The sequence below is a fragment of the Engystomops pustulosus genome, chromosome 3 (assembly GCF_040894005.1).
Source record: "Engystomops pustulosus chromosome 3, aEngPut4.maternal, whole genome shotgun sequence".
Taxonomy (NCBI): Eukaryota; Metazoa; Chordata; class Amphibia; order Anura; family Leptodactylidae; genus Engystomops; species Engystomops pustulosus.
Window position 1 is genome coordinate 149,920,170 of NC_092413.1, and position 24,437 is coordinate 149,944,606.

At 38.6% G+C, this 24,437-nt stretch overlaps 1 protein-coding gene across 7 annotated transcripts in view; it reads left to right on the top strand.

Moving 5' to 3' along the window:
- Positions 1–24,437, top strand: part of LPP (LIM domain containing preferred translocation partner in lipoma) — a 175,503-nt gene that overhangs the window by 114,220 nt on the left and 36,846 nt on the right. For all 7 annotated transcript variants that reach the window (XM_072142548.1, XM_072142549.1, XM_072142552.1 and 4 more), the window contains 2 exons: positions 3,310–3,963; positions 20,714–20,822. In XM_072142548.1, coding sequence (XP_071998649.1) covers positions 3,310–3,963; positions 20,714–20,822 — 763 coding nt within the window. The remainder of the gene's footprint in view (positions 1–3,309; positions 3,964–20,713; positions 20,823–24,437) is intronic.

A 24,437-nucleotide genomic window follows, 5' to 3' on the forward strand; every position in this document is an offset into this window, starting at 1 on the left:
GTTGGCTGCAATAAAACAAAGGGTGAAACATGTTAAAGGGTCTAAATAACTTCCATACTCGCTGCATGTAATTTTTTTTTTTTTTTCAAAAAATCTGCACAGAAAAGGTTAATAAAAGTTCACCAGTAGTATACATGAAACCCAAAATTATGCTTTTAAAAACTACATTTTGTCCCGAAAAACAGGAAAAAGTTAGAGCTTGTAGAAGACATTGATGGAAATAAAAAACTAAAAAACTATAAGGGGTGACTTATCACAACTGACGATGCGCCAGCTATGCTAAGATGCTCTGTCCTCGTGGGTCGTGCACTTGGGTTAATTCTTCGCTTCTTCTGGCCTGGAGTTGAATTCTGCTATAGCTTGCATCTGATGAAAGGTTGGCGTAGGGGAATAAAAAGTTGCACTTCCTGTCAACATGACCGAAAACTTACATACGTTAAATGATAAATTCCCCCAAAGTGTCTAGCATGACTTACACCACGATTATCAAGTGTTAGACTTGTGTAAAGGAGGAGTGTGGCTTATTGGAAAGGGACAGTGGTCTACATAGCCATGTGGTGCGCAACCGATACTGTAAAAAATCTGCTGCTTCAGGATATAATGATAGTACTAGCAAATTCTAACTATGTCCTGCAACCTGTTTGATGTGTCCATCAGAGGATTAAGTTATGTAAGTCATCCCTTATTTTGGTCCGGATGCTTCAGATACACATACATGTAGACCGTTCAGCAATGGAGTGTTACTGTGCAATCATCAAAGCAGGTTCTGCCTAAATTATTTTTAAGTAAAAACTTAATTCTGGTGAATGCACCAGATCATCATTAGAAATGCCACTTCCATGTCCGTTTTTTTGTAATGATGATAGAAATGGAAGTCTGGATTATTAGGCATCTTAGTTCTACTTGTCTGATAAGGTATACTAGTGTTTAGAGTAGAGCACTTCAAAATGGACTATAAGAATTGCAGCGATTGCTGGGTTTTTTAGCTACTATGAGAGGTATTACTTGTGTTTTTAATTGTTCTGTTGATATGTGCCCAATAAAAATTTAGGTTTTGAAATGTTAGAACATCTGTGGGAAAATCCTATATTAATGTAGCACATCACGTTGCTGTAGCAACATCACTCCAGCTCAGTGCATTTAGCAGGATCAAGACATGGGTCTGTCATGCCTCAGTAATAATGTCTGCACTGACCAGATGTTGTAGCTGCACTATCCAGTCAGCCCTAGCCTGTTTACACTGGAACTGAAAAATATGAAAGACCTAGAAAAAAGAAATGGTATGACTCCGTCTTTGTATTCCTTGTTGTAGGACTACATTTTCTACAATCTATGCAAAATCAACATGTCACTTAAGGAACCTGTCAGTTAAAATAGTGCACACTAACTATACATATATTTGAAAAAAGCTGCTGCTATTCAGCAGTACTACTATCCCTATATTGTTCCTCCACATGCTTTTAAAAGTCTCATTCACCTCAGGAATGGAATAGTTACTAGCTAGTCGCACAGGATGGGGGAAAGGAGCTGGAGGTGTGGCTGAGCAGAAGAACATGAATATGCTGGAATCCGCTCAAAGGAAAGACAACATTATGAACAGGCTGTGGAACTTTACAGGCATGGGAAGGAACGCAATAGCGATAGTTGTACTGCTGTGTGATGGTAGCTTTTAAAGATATGTTTAGTTAGTATGGGTTGGTTTAAAGGAAAGCTACAATGAAAATCGAGCATGATAAACCAGGGGCACTTACTCATAGAACCAGGCACTGTGACTATGGTAAGCTTCTTTATATTTGTTATCCATGGCCTCCTTCCTTCTTAAATCCACTTTAAATAGACATCCGTCCTGCAGATTCACAGGCTATTACATTCTGAAGGCGCACTTCTCCCCCTCCCATTGTGTGCTCTTTGCTGCCTGTACGAGATGTGACTGGTGGAGGGTTAGACTGAGACATGCTCCTGGAAAGAGGGTTTCTGTAGCAAGTCTATAGCCCTTCAGACTCATAGGCACAATATTAAACGTTGATATCAAGGACGTGTATAACAAATATAAGAAGCTTATGCTAGTCACTGTGACTGGATCTAGGAGTTAGGCTACATTCACACGAACGTATGGGGGATGTATATACGGCAGATATACCTCCCCCATACATTGCAATGGGCGATGGCGCCCAACAGGAGACATGTCCTATCTTTCCCCGGAATACGGCGCCGTGCACCATATATTCCTATGGAGAGGGGCGGGGTGAGCGGCCCTCACCTCCTCCTCCTCTCCCCGTGCTACAGTACGACGGGTAACGGCCGTATGAATGTAGCCTAAGTGTCCCCTGGTTTATCATAATTCAATTTGATGGTAGGTTTCCTTTAAGTTGACATACTCTCCTTTATGATTTTGTAGGCTTTCGGGTCCTTCACCACCAGTTTTCTAAAAAAAAGGTCCTAAATTAGGAGGTGTAATATGACAAGAGCCCATATATAGCCAACTTCTTCTTCCTTTACAGTACATGCAAATAGAAGTGCTGTTTTTTGTTTACTGAAAATCATGTTATTTTACTTGTATTACCACCTAACAACAAAAGCACCTAAAAAACTAAACAAATTACATTGCTAAAGAACTGTGGGAAATAAATACATTTTGCTTGAATTTGATGTTATACAGCATTTTTATCCTTTCTATTGTTACTAAAGTAATTCTGATCTGTTTCAATAACGCAATATTATTTTACCTGTATTTTAGCTACCGTAAGTGCAGGAGAAAGCAGACTTGTGGCCAGAGTTAAGATTTTTACCACATATGTGCACATCAGGACTTAATAGTTTTAGAGGTTTTATCACCTGTAACTTACACAAAGCATACTTCTATCACATGTGCCACACACAGGATATAATAATGCAGATCACACGTGTGCAGTACAGTCCTCACTTCTGGATCATGTATCACAAGTACCACCCCTCGGATACAATGGTGAATGTCCCACTTTAGGCTCCCATGACATGAACATTTGCTTATAGTAGTAGCACACTTTACACAACACACACAGGCTTCCACCATCTGTGTAAATCTCAGATTTCTGACACAAATAATGTGTCTGGAAGGAATAGCAGTTCTTGTATACACTGTATACTAAATAAAGCAATAATAGCCTCCCAAATCCCTCAACTCTGCTTCGTCCCCCATGATTCTGCATGGGGTCATGTCTCCACCATTTCCTGTAGCAGGTCACATTTTTTTTTCCATACGGTATTTATGAAAATATTGAATACTCACTTGTTCCGTTAAAAATAAATATTTTTTTTTATTCATTATAGGGCTCTGGATCCACAACTGGGACACTAACCCACCCATCAGCTGGTACGCCAGTAACTGGTCATAAGCGGATGATAATACCAAATCAACCACCTCTGACCGCAACAAAAAAGTCTGCTACCAAGCCTCAACCACAGTCCACAACATTGCCTGCACCAGCGGGGTCACCAGCAGCACAGAGGCCTCAGCCAGTACCAGCATCTTATGCCACAGCCTCTACCCCAAGCCGACCTACATTCAATGTGCAGGTCAAGTCTGCCCAACCTAGCCCACACTTTGTTCCATCAGTCCCCCAAATAAGTCAGCCTTACAATGTTACACCAAACCAGTACTATGCTCCTCAAAAACAAGCACCTACAAGAGAACCAGAATATATACCACCCCAGCCTGTACGCTACGCAGATCCTGGCTATGGGTATCCCCAGGGCAATCAAGTGAAATATCAAGATCCTTACTATCCAACACCGCAAAACTACGGGGGAAGAAATAATTCTGATGTTCCATATGCACAACAAGGCGGATGGAAACCTGAACCTGCCTATACTCCTGGACAGGCTGTAGGCCAGCAACCTCCGAGCTCCTATCCACCTCCAAATAGTAAGAAGACATATATAACTGATCCTCCTTATGTTCCACCGCCGCCACCTCAAGCTAAGGTAGGTTATTGTCATGCTTTAAAATCTAAAATGTTAACATTATTGAATGCAGAACTTTTATAGTAAGCCTCAAAACCTACAAAACAATGCAGAACAATCAATCTGTAGCACTAATCCTTATTGATGCACCATATTTGAAAGGTACAGTTTAGACTGCTGAGTGGAGAAGATTTAGGCTTCCTCACATAAAATTAAAGCAATTTAGGGTATGTACTGCCAAATGTACAAAAACACTTATTTCATAGATGAATCATATAAAGCAAAAGGTAAAGTGCAAATGCTAACACATTACAAGAATTCAATCCATTCACTTATGGGGACATTTAGTAATAAAACCTGTGAAATTAGTAGCTTTCTATTCCATATTTTTAACTACTACTGCTGGTAGTACCATATTTTTCAGACAATAAAAAAATCTAAAAATATCCTTTGATTTTCCCTGAAATCATAGGTGCGCTTTATAGTCCAGTGCGCCTTATATATGCACCGTACTTAGACAACTGCTGCCTTGAACAATGCACAGGTCTGCCACCTGCTGGTCATTCATCCTTATAATCGGGTGCGCTTTATAATCCGGTGCGCCTTATATATGAACCTAGATGTTTTATCAGGCATTTATTGAAGGTGCACCTTATAACCTGGTGCGCCTTATAGTCGGAAAAATGTTAGTTTGTTAGGTCAGTTTCACTTTAAGGTACATTTGTATATGCCAATATTGCGTTTAACTAGCACATAACATATAGTTTATTTCATTTTTTATTTTTTTTGCATCTGTTATTAAGAGCCAGCACCAGTAATGCTGGAGCACAGAAAAGGGTGCAAGTCCATTATGTCTTATTTCTTTATAGTCTGCACTCCAGGGTTTGACTTTCATTAACTGATGCAAAATAAAAATGATATAATATGATAAAATATATATAGGTGACAAAAACACCTTTCAAACTATATAAAATATAACATATGTCAGCATATAAGGCCTTAAAGGAAAATCTTTAAGAGAAAAAAAGCCTGTTTGCACTGGAGGCTAAGCTCCCACGTAGATGTGCATGATCTTATTGCTGTTCCCAGCGCTGGGGACAGACCCTGATGAAATCAGCTGAGACTGGTAGAAAGGAGCCAAGACAAGTAATTGTGCAAAGCTGCCTGTGAATGTACAGTAATGCTAGGAAAGAACATCTTGATTAGGTTAAATGTTGGATAATCTACAGAAAAGACCATTACCGGGAAATGCAACAGATTGTGCAGCAGATTTACTTATTAACACATATAAGCAGACGTCTTTTGCCAGCCTTTCCTTATAAATCTAGAGCCCAGTTTTGAACCTGTATCTAAATCTCGCAGATTTAGAAAATATGCAATAACATTGAATAGGAGCTGGCATATGAAGAGGTTGAATAATCTGCGGTATCATATCTTATGGACATTAAAATATTTGCATGCACAATTCATTGTTTTATAGCAGAAGCGACATTGCTGTCCTCATTTCTTAATTATACAGTCTGCATAGAGATTGTCTTGACTTTTTTTTTTTTTCCTCAGTAGATTGTAAATGTTCACTGATGGGAAACTTTCTTTACAATTTTGATACAGACTTGGTGGCACGCATAGTCCCAGGCCACTAAACAGACAGTGATAGTTGTCAGTACTACACTGCATTATAACTTCTTTCCTTCCCAATCGGGTTTGCCACCGAAAGAAAATGTGGCAAACATCTGGAACAATGCAGTTCTGTCCTCCTTCTCGTTACCCTATTTTGCTTGGTCATTTAGGCTCAAAACAGGTTGGTCAAATAATCGACCATAATGTTTTAACACAAACGTGATGCAAGGAATCACAGATTGTGTTTGCCTTTTAAAAGGGTTTTCCCTCGAAACATGTTGGGCCCTATCCACAGGATAGCAAGTTGCTGGTTGCTTAGGGGTCACAGTGATGAAGTCCTTCTTCTTTTTTCTAAAATCAACTTTTAAAATTCTAATAATGAGCCAGATGGTGTCTGGGAAGGTTTACCAGAGCTCCTCTGTGCTGAAGATTCACAGGCTGTTACAGTGTGCAGGAGTACTCCCCTCTCCCATGTGTGCTGAAACTTCCTCTGCTGCAATGAAATTACATCAGGCAGTGGAGGGGCGAGGTGTCGAGGGAGTAGGGGTGGTGAGACAGTGTACCAGCCTTTTTAAAAGTATGCTAATAAGCAGGGCCGGTTCTAGACAAAGTGGGGCCCCAAAATAAAACGATTTTATGACCAGTCACAGTCAGTAAGAGACACCCCCCCCACCCACAATACATAGGCAAAGATTTGGGTCATAAATATTTTTGTAAACATCCAAAATATCACAGCATTAAGTTTAGAAAAGGAAAAGCAGATGTCCAAGAGGAATGTAATAATAACAATCGCTTTATTAAATCAAAATAAGAGAGAGTAAAAACATTTAAAAAGCACATGCAAGTGCTACATAAATCCTAGTGTCCCCAGTGCAGCGACACATAATACATTTTAAGGTAAGACAGGCTTGTATAGCTATAATCACATTAGGTCAGATAACAATCTACACGAGTGTGGTATCAAAAGAAGTCATAATAAGAGTGAAGCATAATCACAGCCATATATTACCTAGGTGAACACTTGATCAATGCTAGGCACTGGACACCCCCCCCCCCAGTATGGTAAAACAAACTGTAATTTTGGATAGATAGATGATAGGGAGATTGATGGGCAGCATGGTGGCTCAGTGGTTAGCACTACAGCGTTGCAGTGCTGGTCAACATCTGCAAAGAGTTTTTATGTTCTCTCTGTGTCTGCATGGGTTTCCTCCGGGTCCTCCGGTTTCCTCCCACACTCCAAAAAATTACTGGTAAGTTGATTAGACTGTGAGGCCCATTGGGGAGAGGGACCCATATTTTCTGAAAGCAGACACTTGCCCCATTTTCAAAATTGCATCAAAGAGTTTATAGACACAGGCGCCTTCATGCAACTTTGATTCGAACTGAAACATTTTACAAAAAAATACTTAAAATTTGACTTTGATGGCAACAAATGTGCTCCAAACAGAAAATATTTACCTTCACATCTCCTAAATGTAATAGATGGACATGTGTAGAGTTCACAAATGGCCCACATTGATCTGTACACATAAATAAATCCACTTAATATCACTAAAACTGTAATAACTAGATCTTTTTGCAGCTAGAAATTTTTACACAGTCACAACCTACAAAATATATCAATAAAACAGAATAAAAAGTAAATGCACCATAAAACCTATAGAATTTTGAAAGCAGAGAACCAGGCGATTTCCTCTAAAATATGTACAAATCCAGATACTTATATAAAGAAAATATAATTTCCTAAAACAGTAAGTTGTGAGGAGATGATACAGACCCCACACCATCATATTCACCAAAATATGCAGCAAATGGAACTGCAGAAAATTCACAAAGATATACAATATCATTGTATGTTCCTTACACAATGGTCACCCAAATAAATAACTATACATCCATAAACCAAGCTAATGAGATAATAAGTCACATTTAGATTTGCGCCATTGTATTAGCAGCACTATAACAGAACCCTCCGCGCTTCATAAGAATGAGAGTGAGAACGTCATAACATAGGTGTAAGTAATGGAGGATGGTGAGAAATAAAAACTTTATTCTAGAACATGTGTGTGGTTTTGGTGTTACATATAACTTTATGGACATGTTCTGGGTCACGGTGTTAATATATAATAGCGACATCAGACGAAGAGGATTGAATGTGCATCGTATCAGTCAATTTTCCCAACAAAAAAAACTATCACAAAGTAAAAAAGGAATAAGAGAGAAAGTGTGTTCTCAGATAGTTCTGGATGGAGAAGGGTTAAAAACATAAACATTAGTTGATATTATTCCTTCTCAATATGTAGTAACATATAATGTGAATATTTCCATTATCTGTGAGGTGCAGCAGCTCCTGTGTGCAGCAAATTCTCCCTGCAGTCTGATGGCTAAGAATCTGGAGGGGGGCGGACACTTCAGGGGGCTGTATCTCTGGCTCTGTGACACTTGGTACCTTACTTCTTTTTTCTTATGGAAGAAGAGAGTCTCCTCTTTTATATGAATCTAAATTTGTGTTACTAAGTTTTAGGAAAATGGAGATAACTGTTGAACTGCCATCGGGAGTGATTTTTATATATAAAAATGGCACCTGATATTCTCACTTTAAACCTGAATATCTCTGGATCCATAGCACCTAGAAACAAAATTCAAGATTCATTTGAAAGAAGAGATTGCTCACCTTGCCTACCCATAGCGCCGGCCCTGCTAATAAGCTTGAAGTGCACTGAGGCTGATATCAGAACCCCTCCATGCTGTGTCTTCGCAGGTACACTGTTTTGCTGAAACTTCCCTCGCCCCTCCCTCTGCCCAATGTAATTTCTTTGCAGCAGATAACGTTTCAGCACACAAGGCGAGGAGTAATCCTGCACACTGTAACAGCCTGTGAATCTGCAGCACAGAGGGGCTTCTGGCTTATTATCATAATTTTAAAAGTAGTTTTAAGAAGTTGGAGGTGATGGATAACAAATATACCGCACCACACTCATGGTGCCTGGATCTATGAGTGAGTCCCCTGATTTATCTTGCTTGATTTTGCTGGTAGATTTCTTTTACGTGGTCTTCTTATCACAGTGTTCTGGCATTTTATGGTTGGCTCATGGCCCATGAACAGATTATACAATGATCTTGGGAAAGCATCAGTGCAAAGTCTTGACAGTTGAATTGAGATGGCTCAGGTGAAAAATACATACTCAAATCAATTTTCCACGCAGTCTATGATTACTCTTGGTGGTCAGAGTGAAAATTCCTGGGTATTCTTCTATGAAATTTTAGAGCATGACATGGATTTTCTGTAATTTTTTTCAAAATTATGTCTACCTTTTATAGCTGGGTGGCATGTCATTGCAGGGGAGAGGGTGAGACAGTGTATTAGTCTGTAAAGCCAGATCACAGATGGGCTCATTACCATAGTTTGAAAAGATAATTTTAGAAAGGAGGCCATGGATAACAAATATAAGACAGTGCCTGGGTCTATGAGTAAGTGTCCCTGGTTCATCATCATTTTTTAGGACCATCAAAATAAAGTGAATAAATCAGTGTAGCAATATGGAAGGTTTACATACCTTGCATACAAAAGACTCCACAGAATCCTTTTTATAATGTTTAGCATTCTGTCATCTTGCATATGCAGGAATGTTAGTGACGGTTTGCTTTCTTAAGTCATGTACCAGAGTTTATAATGACAATGTCCTGCACTTCTCCGCTTTCCTATTTAGCTGATATTCATCTACACAAAAAATGTAACTTCAATATTATTTATATTCATCTGAAATTTCCAATATACTTCATGTCTTCTGTCTCCCCTTTGAACAATGCCTGTAAGAGACATGTATTCTATCTTTTCTGGATATCAAACCTATAATACAATGCATAGCTTCAATAAGGAAGTATGTAAGAGAAGAATTTGCTAGATAGACCGCCACTGAAATCAGGCTGACCTGTTTCTGTATAAACAACAACATATTCCAAAGTCAATTATCTCCTAAGTACAATTTGTTCTGCTGCCAGAACATGCCTGTCAGAAGAGGATGGTGAAAGGGACATCAACGCGGGAGTGAACATTAGTCCATTGTATTCAGTATAATTTCAGACAAGAGGTCTCTTTTGTGTATGTGTCCGGAAATGAGAAAAGATTGGGCAGTGTCTTGATGCTATTTTCTAAATGGTAAATTGCAGATGTAAAACACTGATTTCAAGTGCTTTGACGAAGAGAAAGAAAATTATGTTGTAAAACAGCATTTTTGTTGGAAGAAGAAATAGACTGCACTTTTGAGGTGCAGGGGCGGTCATTACTTCCCGACCCTTATTACTATAGCCCTTAAAGACAAGTTTCTTAAATATACTCAGGATAACAGAATAACTCAATTCCTAATTCAGTGTTATTAACAAATATACAGAATTTCACAGATATAATTCCAACCTGTCTCTGTCAGCTCTGGTGTTTACAATTTTGGTTGCCCCTGGATATGACCATAAATCTTCTGACTATGGTCGGGTTCTTTTTAGGAATAGCTTCTCTTGTCTGCACACTGCAGTACTCTCTGCCTCCTGCCCCTCCTGCCTGCATTACAGGACCAGGCACTTCATGCCAGCAAGCAGCGTGCAAAGATTTACTCTACTAGCTACAAGCCTAGAAGGTATTTATGTGTGTTAAAGGTGAGATAGCAGTGCTGACTGTGTGCATTACAGGTGAGATAGCAGAACTGAGTGTTTCATTGTGTCTTATATTCATCTCACCACTCTGATATGTCTCATCTCTGTTTTTCTATTTGTCAGATACTAGTAGACTGATCAGAAGCTAGATGAAAGTATAGATAAACCCTGTACCTTGATAATCTAAGCACATTGTCAGCACACAGCATTTCACAGCAGTAGAGTGTCTGCTTAGAGTCCCCGTCCACAATCTGGAATTTTACACTTACTATGACTTGGTAATTGGACCAAAAACAGAAATAAATCTTAAACAGAAGTAAAATTGTAAAGTAAGGGGTTAAAAATTATCCTTATTGACAAAGATTCATTCGAAACATTGCACTTTTTTCTATGCCTGTGTGGATAAAGGTTTAACCTTTTTTCATCATACTGGATGCTGTGGCGCTCTCTCCCCTTTATTGTGTAAAATCACTAAGGGATTAAAATTTGAGAACCTATTTCACAGGCAAACCCCTTTTAATGCTATTTTCCTTATAGTTTATGAGAAAGGGATTCTACACCTGTATCCATTTGTTGTCAGCTTTGTTTGTTAAAAAATACTGCATTGATGTTTTTTCTAAAGGAATAAATTATACATTTATACAAATAGGATATTTAGTGGTTTGCTGGAATTTTTCCTGCCACACAGAAGAGGTAAATAAGTCCATCATACTTCTGTGTCACTGGCGATTGCTTCATATAAATACAGGCAAAAGGCAGGCAGGGGTCAGTATAGATATCCCCACTTATTGTCAATCTCGATCACCTGGTATAAGAGGCCCTATGGGTAAATGAGATCCTGGCTGCACCTTGTAACCTGCCAGTTATAATGTGAACCTGACAGTTTCTCAAAGAAAAGCTTGAAATTTAATTATCCGCTCTTTTATGACACGAGTCAGAAAATAATAAGTTTAGTGACCACCTACAACAGACCTGTTGCCAATGCAACATGTAGAAGAGCACATTTTAATACATAGCATTTTGGTAAAAGTATTTTAAACCCGGTATATCTGCTCCTGCTGTGAAGTTATAGGACTGGTCATAACCGCTCATCTGAGGATGCTGTAAATTTTCTGCAGAAAATTCTTGTGCAAACCACACCATGTAAATATACCTGTAGCAGGGCCGGATTAAGGTTGGTGGGGGCCCCTTTATGGGTAAAATTGCGGGGTCCCTGGGGCACCCCCCCCCCCCCCCCCCCATAATCTAGCCCTGACCTGTAGTCTACTAGGCTGTACTTGAGGTCCTTCTTTGGTAGCTCAGGATTGACATCGAGGGCTCTTTCTATCAATGCCCTGATCATTATGGTAAGTGTATGTTATATCCTAAAGATGCATTTACTTTCAGATTTTGTGATAAAAATCACATTGATATCACTTGTCATATTTAGGAAGTTGTTTCTAGTAAATGACATTGGAGAAGTAACACAAGCTTTTCTTTCATGTAAACTATCATTAGCTGTAGTGTAGGTGGAAGTATACAAAAAAAATTAAGGTTTTTTTTTTTTTTGGAGGTTTTTCTTATAATAAATGTAGAGCGTTTACCCACATTTTTTAATTAATTTGTTATTGTTGTTTTTGTTTTTTAGTCTATGTATATAGATTCAAACATTTTCCTGCAAAAATCAACAGAAATGTTAATAAAGCTAATACTTTCTTGAGAGGTGGTTATATTTTATTCATTTTTATGTTCCTCGCTAGAGCAGGGAAAATGCTGCGGTGGCGCTCCCCGGTCTGATGGTCCACAGAGCATCTGTGCTGGGTCAGTGGGATTGAAGGGGTGACTACTTTATGCTTCGCCTCCTGGACAACCGATCTTAGATCTCTTGGATTTTTCATGTAACCTATGATGTCAAATTCCATGTACATGTATCTGCACTGCTGGCCAGCAGAGCATCTGTTCTATGTTTTCTAGGATTTATATTATTTAGCATTTTAAAGTAATTCTGAAGCTCTTTGTACTTAGTGTTACAGGTAAGGTTTGTTTGCATCTGTTATCTAGGCCGTTGGTTTCTTAGTGTCTAGACAGTAGAACAAGATTTATTCTCTCTTAGAAATCCACAGGAGAGATGCAGTCGCTTAAGTATAGAAGATTTTTCGACCATCTCCATGTGGTTTTTCATAGTTTAAGATGCGACCAGCGGCTGCTCACATTTACGGACATTAAACTGAGTGATGGGAGCGGCTGCGAGACAACCTGTAAAATGTTATAATTAAATCACATTTACAGGTCATTTCATTAATATTCATATGTGTGATGCAAATGTGTGCAGGTATTATAGAGGCACAAGTAGGTGTATATATTAACAGTGTAAAGCACTTGATCAGGATAGATGCTTATATTCGTGAAAACGAATAAGGGTCTCTAAAAATCAAGCAAATTGATTTTTCATTAAAAATTCTCAATACAAGAATGTGAGGTTTTTTCCTGACCCTGGCTGTGTTATGCTCCAGAATTCATTTACTTGCTGGACTCCAGTGATTTACAAATCAACGATACAGTAAGAGAACTTCTGCGAGGGCACTGCTCTGGTGACAAAGCTGTCCTCATAAATTATAGTCATTTACAATGTGTTTCTGACACATCACATCATCCCTGCTGTCACATCAGTGCCATATCCCATGAACATTTCTGTTAGAACAGGGCAGTATCCTAATTGCATCAGTGTAATATTGGACACATGACATGTTATGATGGAGTCTTTCTGAATAGAAATCACAATGTGTAAACGACCATTTGGTGGGGGTCAGTATTCTCATAGCTACATAAGACTACTTACACTACTGTTTTGTGTCTTCGATCTGGAATTCCAATGATGAATTTTGCACCGTGTGGCAAATATCTGTTTTAAACTTAACCAAATAGGTTGTATAGGTTAGCAATAGCCCTTTCAGGAAACTGGATTTGCTCTACTTAACTGATCCAGAGATCCATTTTGCACCAGGCATCAGAACTAGCTCAAATTATATGAAATGTAGTATTTCAAGATGGCCATTCTTATTGCAGCAGCTAGCAAAAGCCATTAACCATTGAAGCATAACTGTAAAGTAACTTGACAAAAAATTTTTTGGCACAGCTGGAGAGCGAGCGCCTTTGACAACATTTCCAATGATATATCATGCTTCTGGCTTTTTCCTAGCCCGAGATATAGGGGTAAAAGCCCTCTCAGCTCTTCCAGAATTGGGCAGGACTTCCTGCTTGTGACATAAGTAATGAGCAATGATGCCAAAGCAGTCATGGCATTCACGTGAACATGCACTAACCCAGCCAATCGGGACACAGACTCAGTGTTGCTGCTTGTACAGAGATCTAGTGAAGATCAATGCAGGGGAGACACAAAGCACTGGAGCTCTGCATTATACAATTATCTACTACATCACAAAGAAAAAAAAAAGATTAAAACATGTCCACCTACATTTATAAAACACCTACATAGAAATAAAAAGATAAACTCATGGCAACATCACAGTAGGTGTACATATATACATACACAGTGAGACCTCTCCAGTGGACCCCTTCCCTAAAAGGGATCACTGATTTTTTTTTTTCGTTTTTTTTCGCCATTATACTCTATGAAAGGTGCCTCCTATCTGCAAACCACCACTTTCCTGTACAAAAGAGATCTGTTCAAAGAGGTTGCAATGTATATAAACTGTGCTGTATGTGCTGGGTCTGATGCCATTCATTAGAACTGATGGGGAGCTGGAGTTCTTACTTTATTTCTGCATTTAAACTTTAATACATAAACATTTCTACAATTTTCAAACTTTCAAACTCCTAAAGCTCTGCTAAATACCATTCCTGGTATGTAATTGGATGACTAGATGCATGTTATTAGTTACATGCTTATGACGATCAGCTGCAGATAGCTAATGAGTGAAATTAGAGAATTGCTTATTTTAGGTTAGTGCAGAGCTAGGCAGAAGTTTTTATTCTTTACAGTTCTACTTTAAATAATGCAGCACTTTTTCATTTTTGCATTTATTTTTTTTTAATCCCCACCTTCAATAAGCCATAACTTTTCCCCCCATTTACATAGACGTATGAGGACCTGTTTTCTGCTTAACAATGTGAACTTTAGTGGTGCCATTTATCCCATGTTATGTACTGGGAAGCCAGAAAAAAGTTCCAAATACTGTGAAATTGATGACAACTCTCTAAATTGTGCCATTTTGTGACTTTGTTTTAGCTAGAAAGTCACTTAAAGATGCAAAGATCTCTAAATCTGTTTTTATTACTTCTAGACTCAAGATCTAATGAAAGAGGACTGGCCACTATCTGAATGAAGTAAACAATTGAAAATGGCTTCATTGTGGCTGTGATAAATCACTTATGTGTCAATAGATATTATATCCATGGACTATACAGCACTTCAGGAGCAGTCTCTTAACTATGTCATTGTAGATGAGTATTATCTTTAGAAATGAAGAATGTCTAATATTGGGTCAATAATAAATGAAAATAATTTATCCATATTTCTACACGACAGCTAAAGACATTGTGTCTCAAGCACACTACATATCAGTTTTATTTCAGTGGAAATACATATACTCCATATTTGAGTAAAATTAAGTTGCAGAAATGATTTTGAGCCGTTCTGGTGCATTTCCTTGGCTGTTGATATCTTTGTTAACCAAAGAGCACAGACACATATTTAGCAAGTAGAGGTTTCTGCTGACATAATAGGTCTGGTTCTTAGAAAGCAAGAAATTGCACCCCAGAAACCTTGTAAGTGACAAGAATGCAAGTATTCAATGACTATTGATTTCTCCCGTGGGAGGGGGCACAGCTGCTGCTTAGATGGCTCTTTCCTCTGCCGGAATCAATACACAGTACAAATACATTACAGAGGTTTTATTATGATATTTCTTTCATGCTGTGTTAAGGCATGAGGTGTTTGTACATGTTGTATAGCACTGTTGCCTCAACAACACCGTCCCTGCTGTGTAACATTGCTTTATTACATGTATCATTTCCATGCCTTTCATATGGAGACTGTAATTATTCGCTTTATGGTTGTTTTTCTTTTTAAGTTCATGCTAGTTACATGAAATGGCAAAGTGTTTCCTGATGAGCATTTTAGATGTGATGTCCTAGTCCTGCCATAAAACAATGTGGCACATGTCTGTGGATATGAACTCAATATTTATAATTAAGATTATCAGTAGAATATAGATTTTTCTATTTTATTCTCTTTAAGAATTCAAGTCATAAGTGACTTTGCTAAAAGAAAATCTACCATCCAAATCCATCATGATAAACCAGGGACACTTACTCATAGATCCAGGCACTGTGACTGTGGTAACCTTATCTCTGTTATCCATGGCCTCATTCCTCCTAAAATCAACTTTTAAATTGTGTTAATGAGTCTGAAGGGCTCTTGGGGGTGTTACCAGAGACACTCCATGCTATCGCTTCACAGGCTGTTAAACTTTTCCATTTCCCCCCTCTGTTTCCCAGCACTTCCCTCTACCTGATATAATCTCACTGTAGCACTTGAAGTTTCAGCATAGTGCCTGATCTTTTAAGTAATAAAATGGTTAAGGCAGGTGCCACCAACATGTACAGAACGTTTTTTTTTTTAATTATTTAATATTTATACGGAGTGCTACACATAACATAATAATATACATTATGTAAAAAAGAGAAAAGGCTTCTGTTGTTAAAAATAGTGCACACCAGCTCAATCTGTATGTCACATTGTGTGTGCAGTTATTGAAGAGGAAAATGACCAAATATTATTTAAGCAATCTATTTTATTGGAAAATGTGTGCTAAACACACAAATAAAAAATACAATTACAAATACTAGGTAGAGTCAATAAAATAAAAAAAAATACAATACAAAAAATAATCTGCACACAAAATATTCCAAGGGGATCCAATGTGGCTACCTCCAATGAGAATCCCCCCCCCCTCATTGTGTCAAATACACAGCTTCCAGCTATAGATGAGGTATACACATGCTGATTCACTCTTAAATAAATGAGTGATAGCAATGTTTCATATAACAAGCCTAACAATCAGAAAATTCCTAGGCGCAAAATCCACACAGTATTGGAATAAAGTATACCTCAAGCTAGAAGGAACTGGAGAGGGCCACATAGTGACCAGACGGGGGTAGCACAAAGTCCCCACAAGTACCACCATGGAACACTGCTTTCCCAGCGGTTCTATGATGGAAAACTTTTTGAAAATCAGCTAAGAATGTTAAAGGGAACCTGCCAGCTTCTTCTGTATAAATACTGCTTACTTTGTTATGTTGCCATCCAAATGTCAGTCAGTCTTGCCTCTCTGTCCTTACCAATGCCCCTTCATCTGTGAAATCGCCGCACACTCCATTGTAAATTATCTTTTCTCTGAGGAACAACTTGATGACTGAAATCTGCCATACATACTGTAACCTGACGGTTATATCACAAAAACTTGTAACTTACTAACAAAATCCTTGTCCAAAATGTAAGATCTAGATGAACACCAATGGCACTAGTTTTACATAGACACATTTAAGACTGTAAAAATATTGAGAAAAGCGAATTCTCTTTGTAGACATATTTAGAAGACTCCATCCAAGAGGAATGGTTAGCAAGGACACATCTGTGTGATATGTGAAATAGACTGATTTGGCAAGCTCTGTGCAGCGCTGCGTAATCTGTGTGCTTATATAAATAAAGGAATTATTATTATTATTATACTGGCACTGGAAAAACTTTTTAGGAAATGGATAGGTGCCTGCCTGTAAACCACAGCTGTCTATGCCATGGAAGGCTTTGTGATGGTGCAGCAGACCATGTGCATAGTATACACTAGCTCACATTTATCTGTAAATGTTTTTATCAGTGAAGGTGATTGTTGTGTTTGTACACATTTTGTATTACATTTTGCAGTTCCTGTGCTGCCGAAGATGAATGAATAAAATAATGTGCTCATTATGTGAAACAAGGACAGCTTATGTGCTGCTTTAAATATGTGGAGCAGCTTGTGTATTAAAGCAGCGCTTAGCAGTGATTTTGATGTTTTGGGAATAATGGCTCTGCAGAGGTTCATATGATACAAACATATAAAGCAGTCATTTAGATAATTCTCGATCTGTCTGTCTCTTCTTCTGTAAAGTTTAATTCTCAGATAAGAGGAAGGATGAAAGGGCACTTAAGGACATCTGTCGTGCCAGACTCCCTCCGTCTAGTAACAGCTTATTGACAATCTGTTACGCTGCTTTTCGGAAGGAGAACTTGTAATAGGCAAGGTCTGCACACTTTCCTATTTCAAGGTGCTAAGAGATGCGCAGTGCCAGGGTAAAGAATAGTGAAGGTGAAATTGCACTATATGTTCCCCATGATGTTTATAATCTCATATATGAAGATTATGAAGTCCTTAGAAGACAGCTACCAATGGCCTATTGTCACCTCTTATGTTAGCAGAGAGATGTGACCTTTGTTTAATGTTTTATTTTTCATGTCACCCGGGGAGATGTCAACTTCTAGAGTTTGGACTCATTTTTGAACATTTAACCTTAATGTTAAATTGATTTTGAATGAAAATTGTTACTGGTCTTTTGGTCTTATATAAAAGGTGAGAAACATAAAATGTGTCCATGTTCCCTTTTGAACTCCTGCTCCTCTAATTGTTGATGCAGGGCAAGAGATTGTTGGTGCAATAAAGTAGAAAAATGTTGGCCCCACGCCATAGAAATATAAATACAATTACATTGTAATCGACTTCAATGTTCTGATTATTTAGAGTTCTTCATCAACTTTTTGAATATCTTTTCTACATGGATTTTAACAGGAAATCCTAGAACATCCCTCTAGGCCACAGACCAACTTTTCAGCTGAAAAAAACATATTTGCATAGTCTTTCAAAGAATTATTAGTGAAGCTATGTGTCTTGTAAGAGTCCACAAAGCAGAAAGTCTCCTCAAGGGAATGTATGACCCCTCTGGAACCCATTACTGTATAAAAGTCTGCTATTTATTTGTTTTGGTCAGGTAATTTTTGTAATGGCAAGATCAGAACTTGCAATCCTACAGAGTACCAAACCTAATCCTATAAGTAAAGAATAGTAAGTGAAAAATAATCCATCTATGATAATATGAGAGCAACTGTCTGATTGGTCAACAAGTGGAATGTGCATGCAACTTGTTTAAAGGGTATATATAAGGTAGAGATGTCTACAGTGTTTAAAAGTCTAAGTTCTAGCCCTTAAATCTCAATTCCATTATTCATAAAATCATGATTTTTTATATGAATTCTGGAATAATGATGACAAATAATGCATCAGTGGATAACTGATGCAAACATCTTTGCAGTCAACCTGTCAGTTTGAGTTAGGACCCTAAACCAACTAGAGGTCCACATGGACCTGTGGTTAAGCCTCCCAAATCAACTTGGATATCATCTGTGCATGCCCTCATTTGAAAAAAGAAATAAAGCCTCCTCGTGCATTGCAGAAAGTGAAGCCAGGACAATATCCCAGCTTCACTACGCATATGCCATACATTTGCGCTTGCATGGTGAAGCTGGGGTGCACCAAGTCGGTTTCTCTAGGTGCCGTGGCCCCGTACAGAAGGCAAGTATAAATTTTTTTTTTAGTTTTTTTAAGAAGTACGTAGATATTTGGGACACTAAACCAAAGGTCCAGGACCTGTGGGTGTTTTAGTTTCCTAAATCACCCTGCCAGGTTTCCTTTAAATGCAGGAGTGATTAGTTAAGCAGCTCCCCTGTTTCAGAGTTGAAATGTGCCCTGTGTATTCCCATATATAGTTCACTGGGTTGGAGTCACCATTGCTTCATCAGCTTTGTCATATGATCCCAGTAATATTATTAGTGTAATACAGACACAACTTCTTCTCCCCTATCATGCTAGTCCCTATTTGTGCCTGGCATGATTTTTAGTAATCCCCTTTTCAAGATCCCTGATGTAAATTGCTAATTGAAGCACTGTGCTGTGTTTGTTAAATTGTGATCAGAAGCCTAAAAGCTGGATTTTGTGCCAATGAGGCGGATTATGTGAGTGGGCTTTTCTTAAACTGGAAGACCATAATTGTCTGGCCCTCTGAAATCCTTCCTATAAAGAGATGGAAAGTTTCATCATGAAGAACTAGTCATCATCTTGCCAGTTACCAACATAAAAAGCTTATAATCTTAATGGATATGAATCGATAAATTAGCCCTGCTTTAGATGGAGTAAAACACGGATTAGATGACTCACTTCAGCAGCTATTATCAGTGTTTCTACACCTCTTTCTGAAGCAAGCAGCTGGACTATTACATAATCGCCCTACTGAAAGCTACAGTCACTTATTTTTTGTCCCTGACGGACAATTTTGAAGGAGGGGGGGGGGGGGGGGCAAGGACATTCAGCGGAGTTGGCAGGATATTAGGTGGAATCAATGAAAAAGGGGGATACACCTCAGGAAAGTTAGACTGTACTAAAACAACACTAACTTTCTTAATAACTTTGGAATAATATATTCAACAAACCAAAATGCAGTAAAAAAAATTCAAAAAGTTCGGTACTAAGAGCAAAATACTGTAAACTGTACTGGGAGAAATACTTGTGCAGGAGCTTAGTGCAGATGATTTATTTGCCGCATTTTAGAATAAGGTGGAGTGTAAAAAGAAATGAAATGACTGAAATCATTAACAGATCCCCAACCTTGTCAATAGGTGAGGTATGGTATTGCATCCCAGACCAGGCTGCCTACTGTATACACACTGTTAGCAGTTATTTTCAGAGCAGTATTTTGCCAATGTACAAATTACTAAACTCTGCAGCTTGTATAATAGCGCGCGATTCCTTTCATGGAGCATCATGAGCGGCTTCACGTAATAGTGACTAATTATTTAACCATGACTGGCAGCTCTGAACATTGTGTTCTTTTTGCCTCGCTTACTATGTTTTCTGTGAATCTAATTACAAAGGAAGCAAGTATTCCTTACAGTCTGCTATGAATACAAGCAAAGCCTGAAAGCCTGGACGCCGTAATTTGTGTGGCATAGGTGGATCTGTTTTCATTGTCCTCATATGAAGGTTTAATTGCAAACATAGGAAGCAAACTGGCCAGTAAACCTTTTCTTTAATAACATCAAATCATTTTCAATGGTCAGGACCTGGCATAAGTAGAATTTACGGTAGACAGTTCTAAAATTCCACACTTCCAAACACTGAAGTTATATTGTTTTTTTTTACCTGATCATAGTTTACAAGGATAATTATAACATGTGGTGTTTCCTAAGTATCAGTCTGATACTGCTAATACTGACGATAGACCATAATATTCCAGAAAACCTCCCAGCCATCACTATAATTAACCCCTAAGACTCCATCCTGCAACTCCCTTCTCTACCTCCATTCTTAACTGTTTTTGGGAAACCCCTTTAAAATAAAAACCTATTTTATGTTAGATTATGCAAGTAACTTCTGATTCAGATGTTTGATTTTTTTCAAATTTTTCCTTCTTACAGGCATCTTACTCTTCCGGAGGTCCAGCTCTTCGGCCTGAGGATGAATTGGATAGACTTACTAAGAAGATGCTGTATGACATGGAGAACCCTCCTTCAGAGGAGTATTTTGGTGAGAAATACATACTGGGAGATTTATCGGTGATATAAACTGGCATAGAAGCACTGAAACCATCACAATTTCTTGCACTAAGCAATGAATTGCAATTTTGGGGGGGTACTACACCACCTCCACCTCCACCAGAGTGGGAATGCCCTGCACATGCCATAGCCTGATAAATTAAGCGCCTCAGACTCATTAGAATATTTTATATACTTATTTATTCGGTGTAGAGGAGCTTACTGAAGAAGGTAACGAGCATTGAGTAGGTGACAGTCTACCAGTAAAATGGTGGAAGATGTCCTTTAAAGGTAGGGAAATTATATCTGGGAGCTTTAGACCTTAGTCTTTGCTGTTTTTTTAATCTTTTAAACAAGGGTTAGATTGGCGAAGGTTAAGTATAATTTTGTTTTGTGGCAAGACATGCCATAGATATAGAGTACGCTGTGGAAGTGCCTGAAGCATCATGCTGAACTAAAGTCATTTCTGTCATTAAAGCAAATTGTTTTATCACTTGTAATGCTAATCATCTCCTCCAGCTTTATGTATCAAACCTTTTTATTTTTTTTTTTACGCTGTCTGTGTCTTTGCCAATTTATTGTCTTCACATAGTTATCTCCCATTCATCCATTTCACTTAGTATGGAGCCGACAGCTTATCCACTGTTATTATGGCCCATTGATCAAGTAATTGGAAAAGGGCAAATCGGTAGCGGCAGTGCCTGCGATTTGCATGAAATATTCCCAGCCCTGGGTCCATGTAGCATGGTAATTGCTGCATCCACATCGCTGTCAGCTAATAACTATATTAGTCAGAATATGGAAAGCCGGATCTTAGCATATTAAAAGTTGTATTGGAGCAGATAGGCTTTGAATAGAGGGATTTAATTAAACATGCTAGCAGGCTTCCAGGCTTTATGGGAAGTCAAGGAGAAAATGTTTATAGATAATTACATGGAAGTCCTTTGGGTTAAATGAGGTCATTCCCCTTCACTGTTACCTTTTAACGGGGTTATGCCATGAAGAATGTTAGATTTAGGGTTATCAGACAATAATGTGTACTTGCAATCAAATGTGTGCTTACATATCAAATAAAATATTTAATTACTGAGATAACTTACATTGGAGACCATAGTAAAGCTCGCCACCGGGCCTTGGAGGGCACACATGCGCTCAGCACTGTGCATAAATACCTGCAGTAATGTATTTTCAAGACTGTAAAAATTTCAGATCCACACTGAAGGCAGCAAAACTATGAATTAACACATGTGGAATTATATACGTACCAAAGAATTGTGAAACAACTGAAAGTATGTCTTATATATTCTAAGTTCTACAAAGTAGCCACATTTTGCTTTTGTTTGCTGCTTTACACACTCTTGTCATTCTCTTGATGAGTTTCGCCAGAAATGGTCTTCCAACAATCTTGAACTAGGCATACAGAGTCCATTCATTGTCCTTTTCTGCCTCCTATAAAGGTCCCGGAGTTGGAACCAAAGATCTCAAATTTGAACTCATCGGCCATTGCACAGATTTCCAATGGTCTAATGTCCATGCCTTGTGTTCTTTAGCCCAAACAAGTCTCTTCTGCTTATTGCCTGTCCTTCCCAGTGGTTTCCTAGCAGCTATATACCACGAAGGCCTGCTGCACAGAGTCTCCTCTTAAAGGGTTTTTTTCCCATGAAAGAAAATTCTCCCATCTCAATCCCATAGTGATGTTAACACAATAAAGATCATTTTAACCCCTTACTTTACAATTTACTCAGTGTTATTGCGGTTTTAGCTCCTACCATTCTCTATGCTGCTCAGTGTAAAATACCAGTATGTGGACTGGGTATCTTAAAGCAGACACATTACTGTATTATCAATCTAGTTGTCTGAGGTAACAATGTGGTTAGATTATCAGGGTACAGGTGTAAATACACTTTCATCTATTGTACTAACACACTGACAGATAGAGAGATGAGACAGATCAGAGATGTTGAGATGCCTATTGCACACACAGTTCTACTACATCTCACAGATGATGAGATCCATTAGATGCCTATTACAAACACAGGTCTGCAATATCTCACTGACATGTGCCTGCCTCCCCCTTCCCCCGGATCACTTATCTCCTTGTAGCTTGTAGTTTGCAGCCTCTCTTTCTGCTGACAGGATGTAATCCGTGAGAGTCTGAGGGGGGCGTGGCTACAGCCACACAGCATAGACGGACAGAAATCTAGTCTGCACAACCTCATCCAACAAGATGGCGTCACCTGACCCTAAGTGAGAAGTTACTGGGTCTTGTCTAGGGAAAGCTGAAATTGTGTACAGCAGGCCAGACAGGTTGGACTTATATCTGTGAGATGCTGCATTTTCGTGAATAACAGTTAATTGGAGAATGTGTTATTTTGTTATGCCGAGTACATACAAGAAACTTTTCTTCTTGGGAATACCCCTTTAACAGTTCTTGTAGAGATGTGTCTGCTGCTAGAACTCTGTGTGGCATTGACCTGGTCTCTAATCTGAGCTGCTGTTAACCTGCAATTTCTAGGGCTGGTGACTCAGATGAACTTATCCTCCGCAGCAGAGGTGACTCTTTGTCTTCCTTTCCTCGGGTGGGCCTCATGTGAGCCAGTTTCTTTGAAGCGCTTGATGGTTTTTGCAACTACACTTGGGGACACTTTCAAAGTTTTTTCAGACTGGCTGACCTGCATTTCTTAAAGTAATGATGGGCACAATTTTTTCTTTACTTAGCTGCTTTTTTCCAGCCATAATAGAAATTCTAACAGTCTATTCAGTAGGACTATTAGCTGTGTATCCACCTGACTCCTGCACAACACAACTGATGGTCCCAACCCCATTTATAAGGCAAGAATTCCCACTTATTAAGCCTGACAGGGCACCTGTGATATGAAAACCTTTTCAGGTGACTATCTCTTGAAGCTCACGAAGTGAATGCCAAAAGTGTGCAAAGCAGTAATCAAAGCAAATGTGGCTAGAACCTAGGCACCTAGAATATGTAGACCTATATTTTTAGTTGTTTCACACTTTTTTATTAAGTATATAATTCCACATCAAATCATAGTTTTGATGCCTTCAGTGTTAATTTACAATTTTTATAGTCATGAAAATACAGAAAACTCTTTGAATGAGAAGGTGTGTCCAAACTTTTGGTTTGTACTTGTGAGGTGACCGATTGAAAATAACTGGTAGAGGAGAAGTGGAGAATAAACACGCAATTTGACAATGTTAGACTAGGTTCACATAAAATTTTTTGTTTATGCTTGGCATCTCCCACTGAGCATATTTATAGCCATAAACTGGCAAATGGAGGCATACATTTTGTCTCTTTCTGCACAGGGTACCTCGTATACAATACAGAAATAGGAATAGAAAGACCCAGAAAGCTGTGTTTCCATCCTGCTCCCTCCTGTTTAGCGTCACTAGGCCATTGAAGTCTATGTGACCGCTGAGGGAGGTCCCCACTTCTGTCACTGTCCATAAAGGATAGTGACATCACTGGGGAAACATCCTGAACATCGGTGGCAGTAGCCAATCATTTTGACCCAGCCTCTATAAAAATCCTTGAATGCTTTTCATATATAAATGGTTATTCAAAGCTGTACAAGCCTGGTTATTAGCG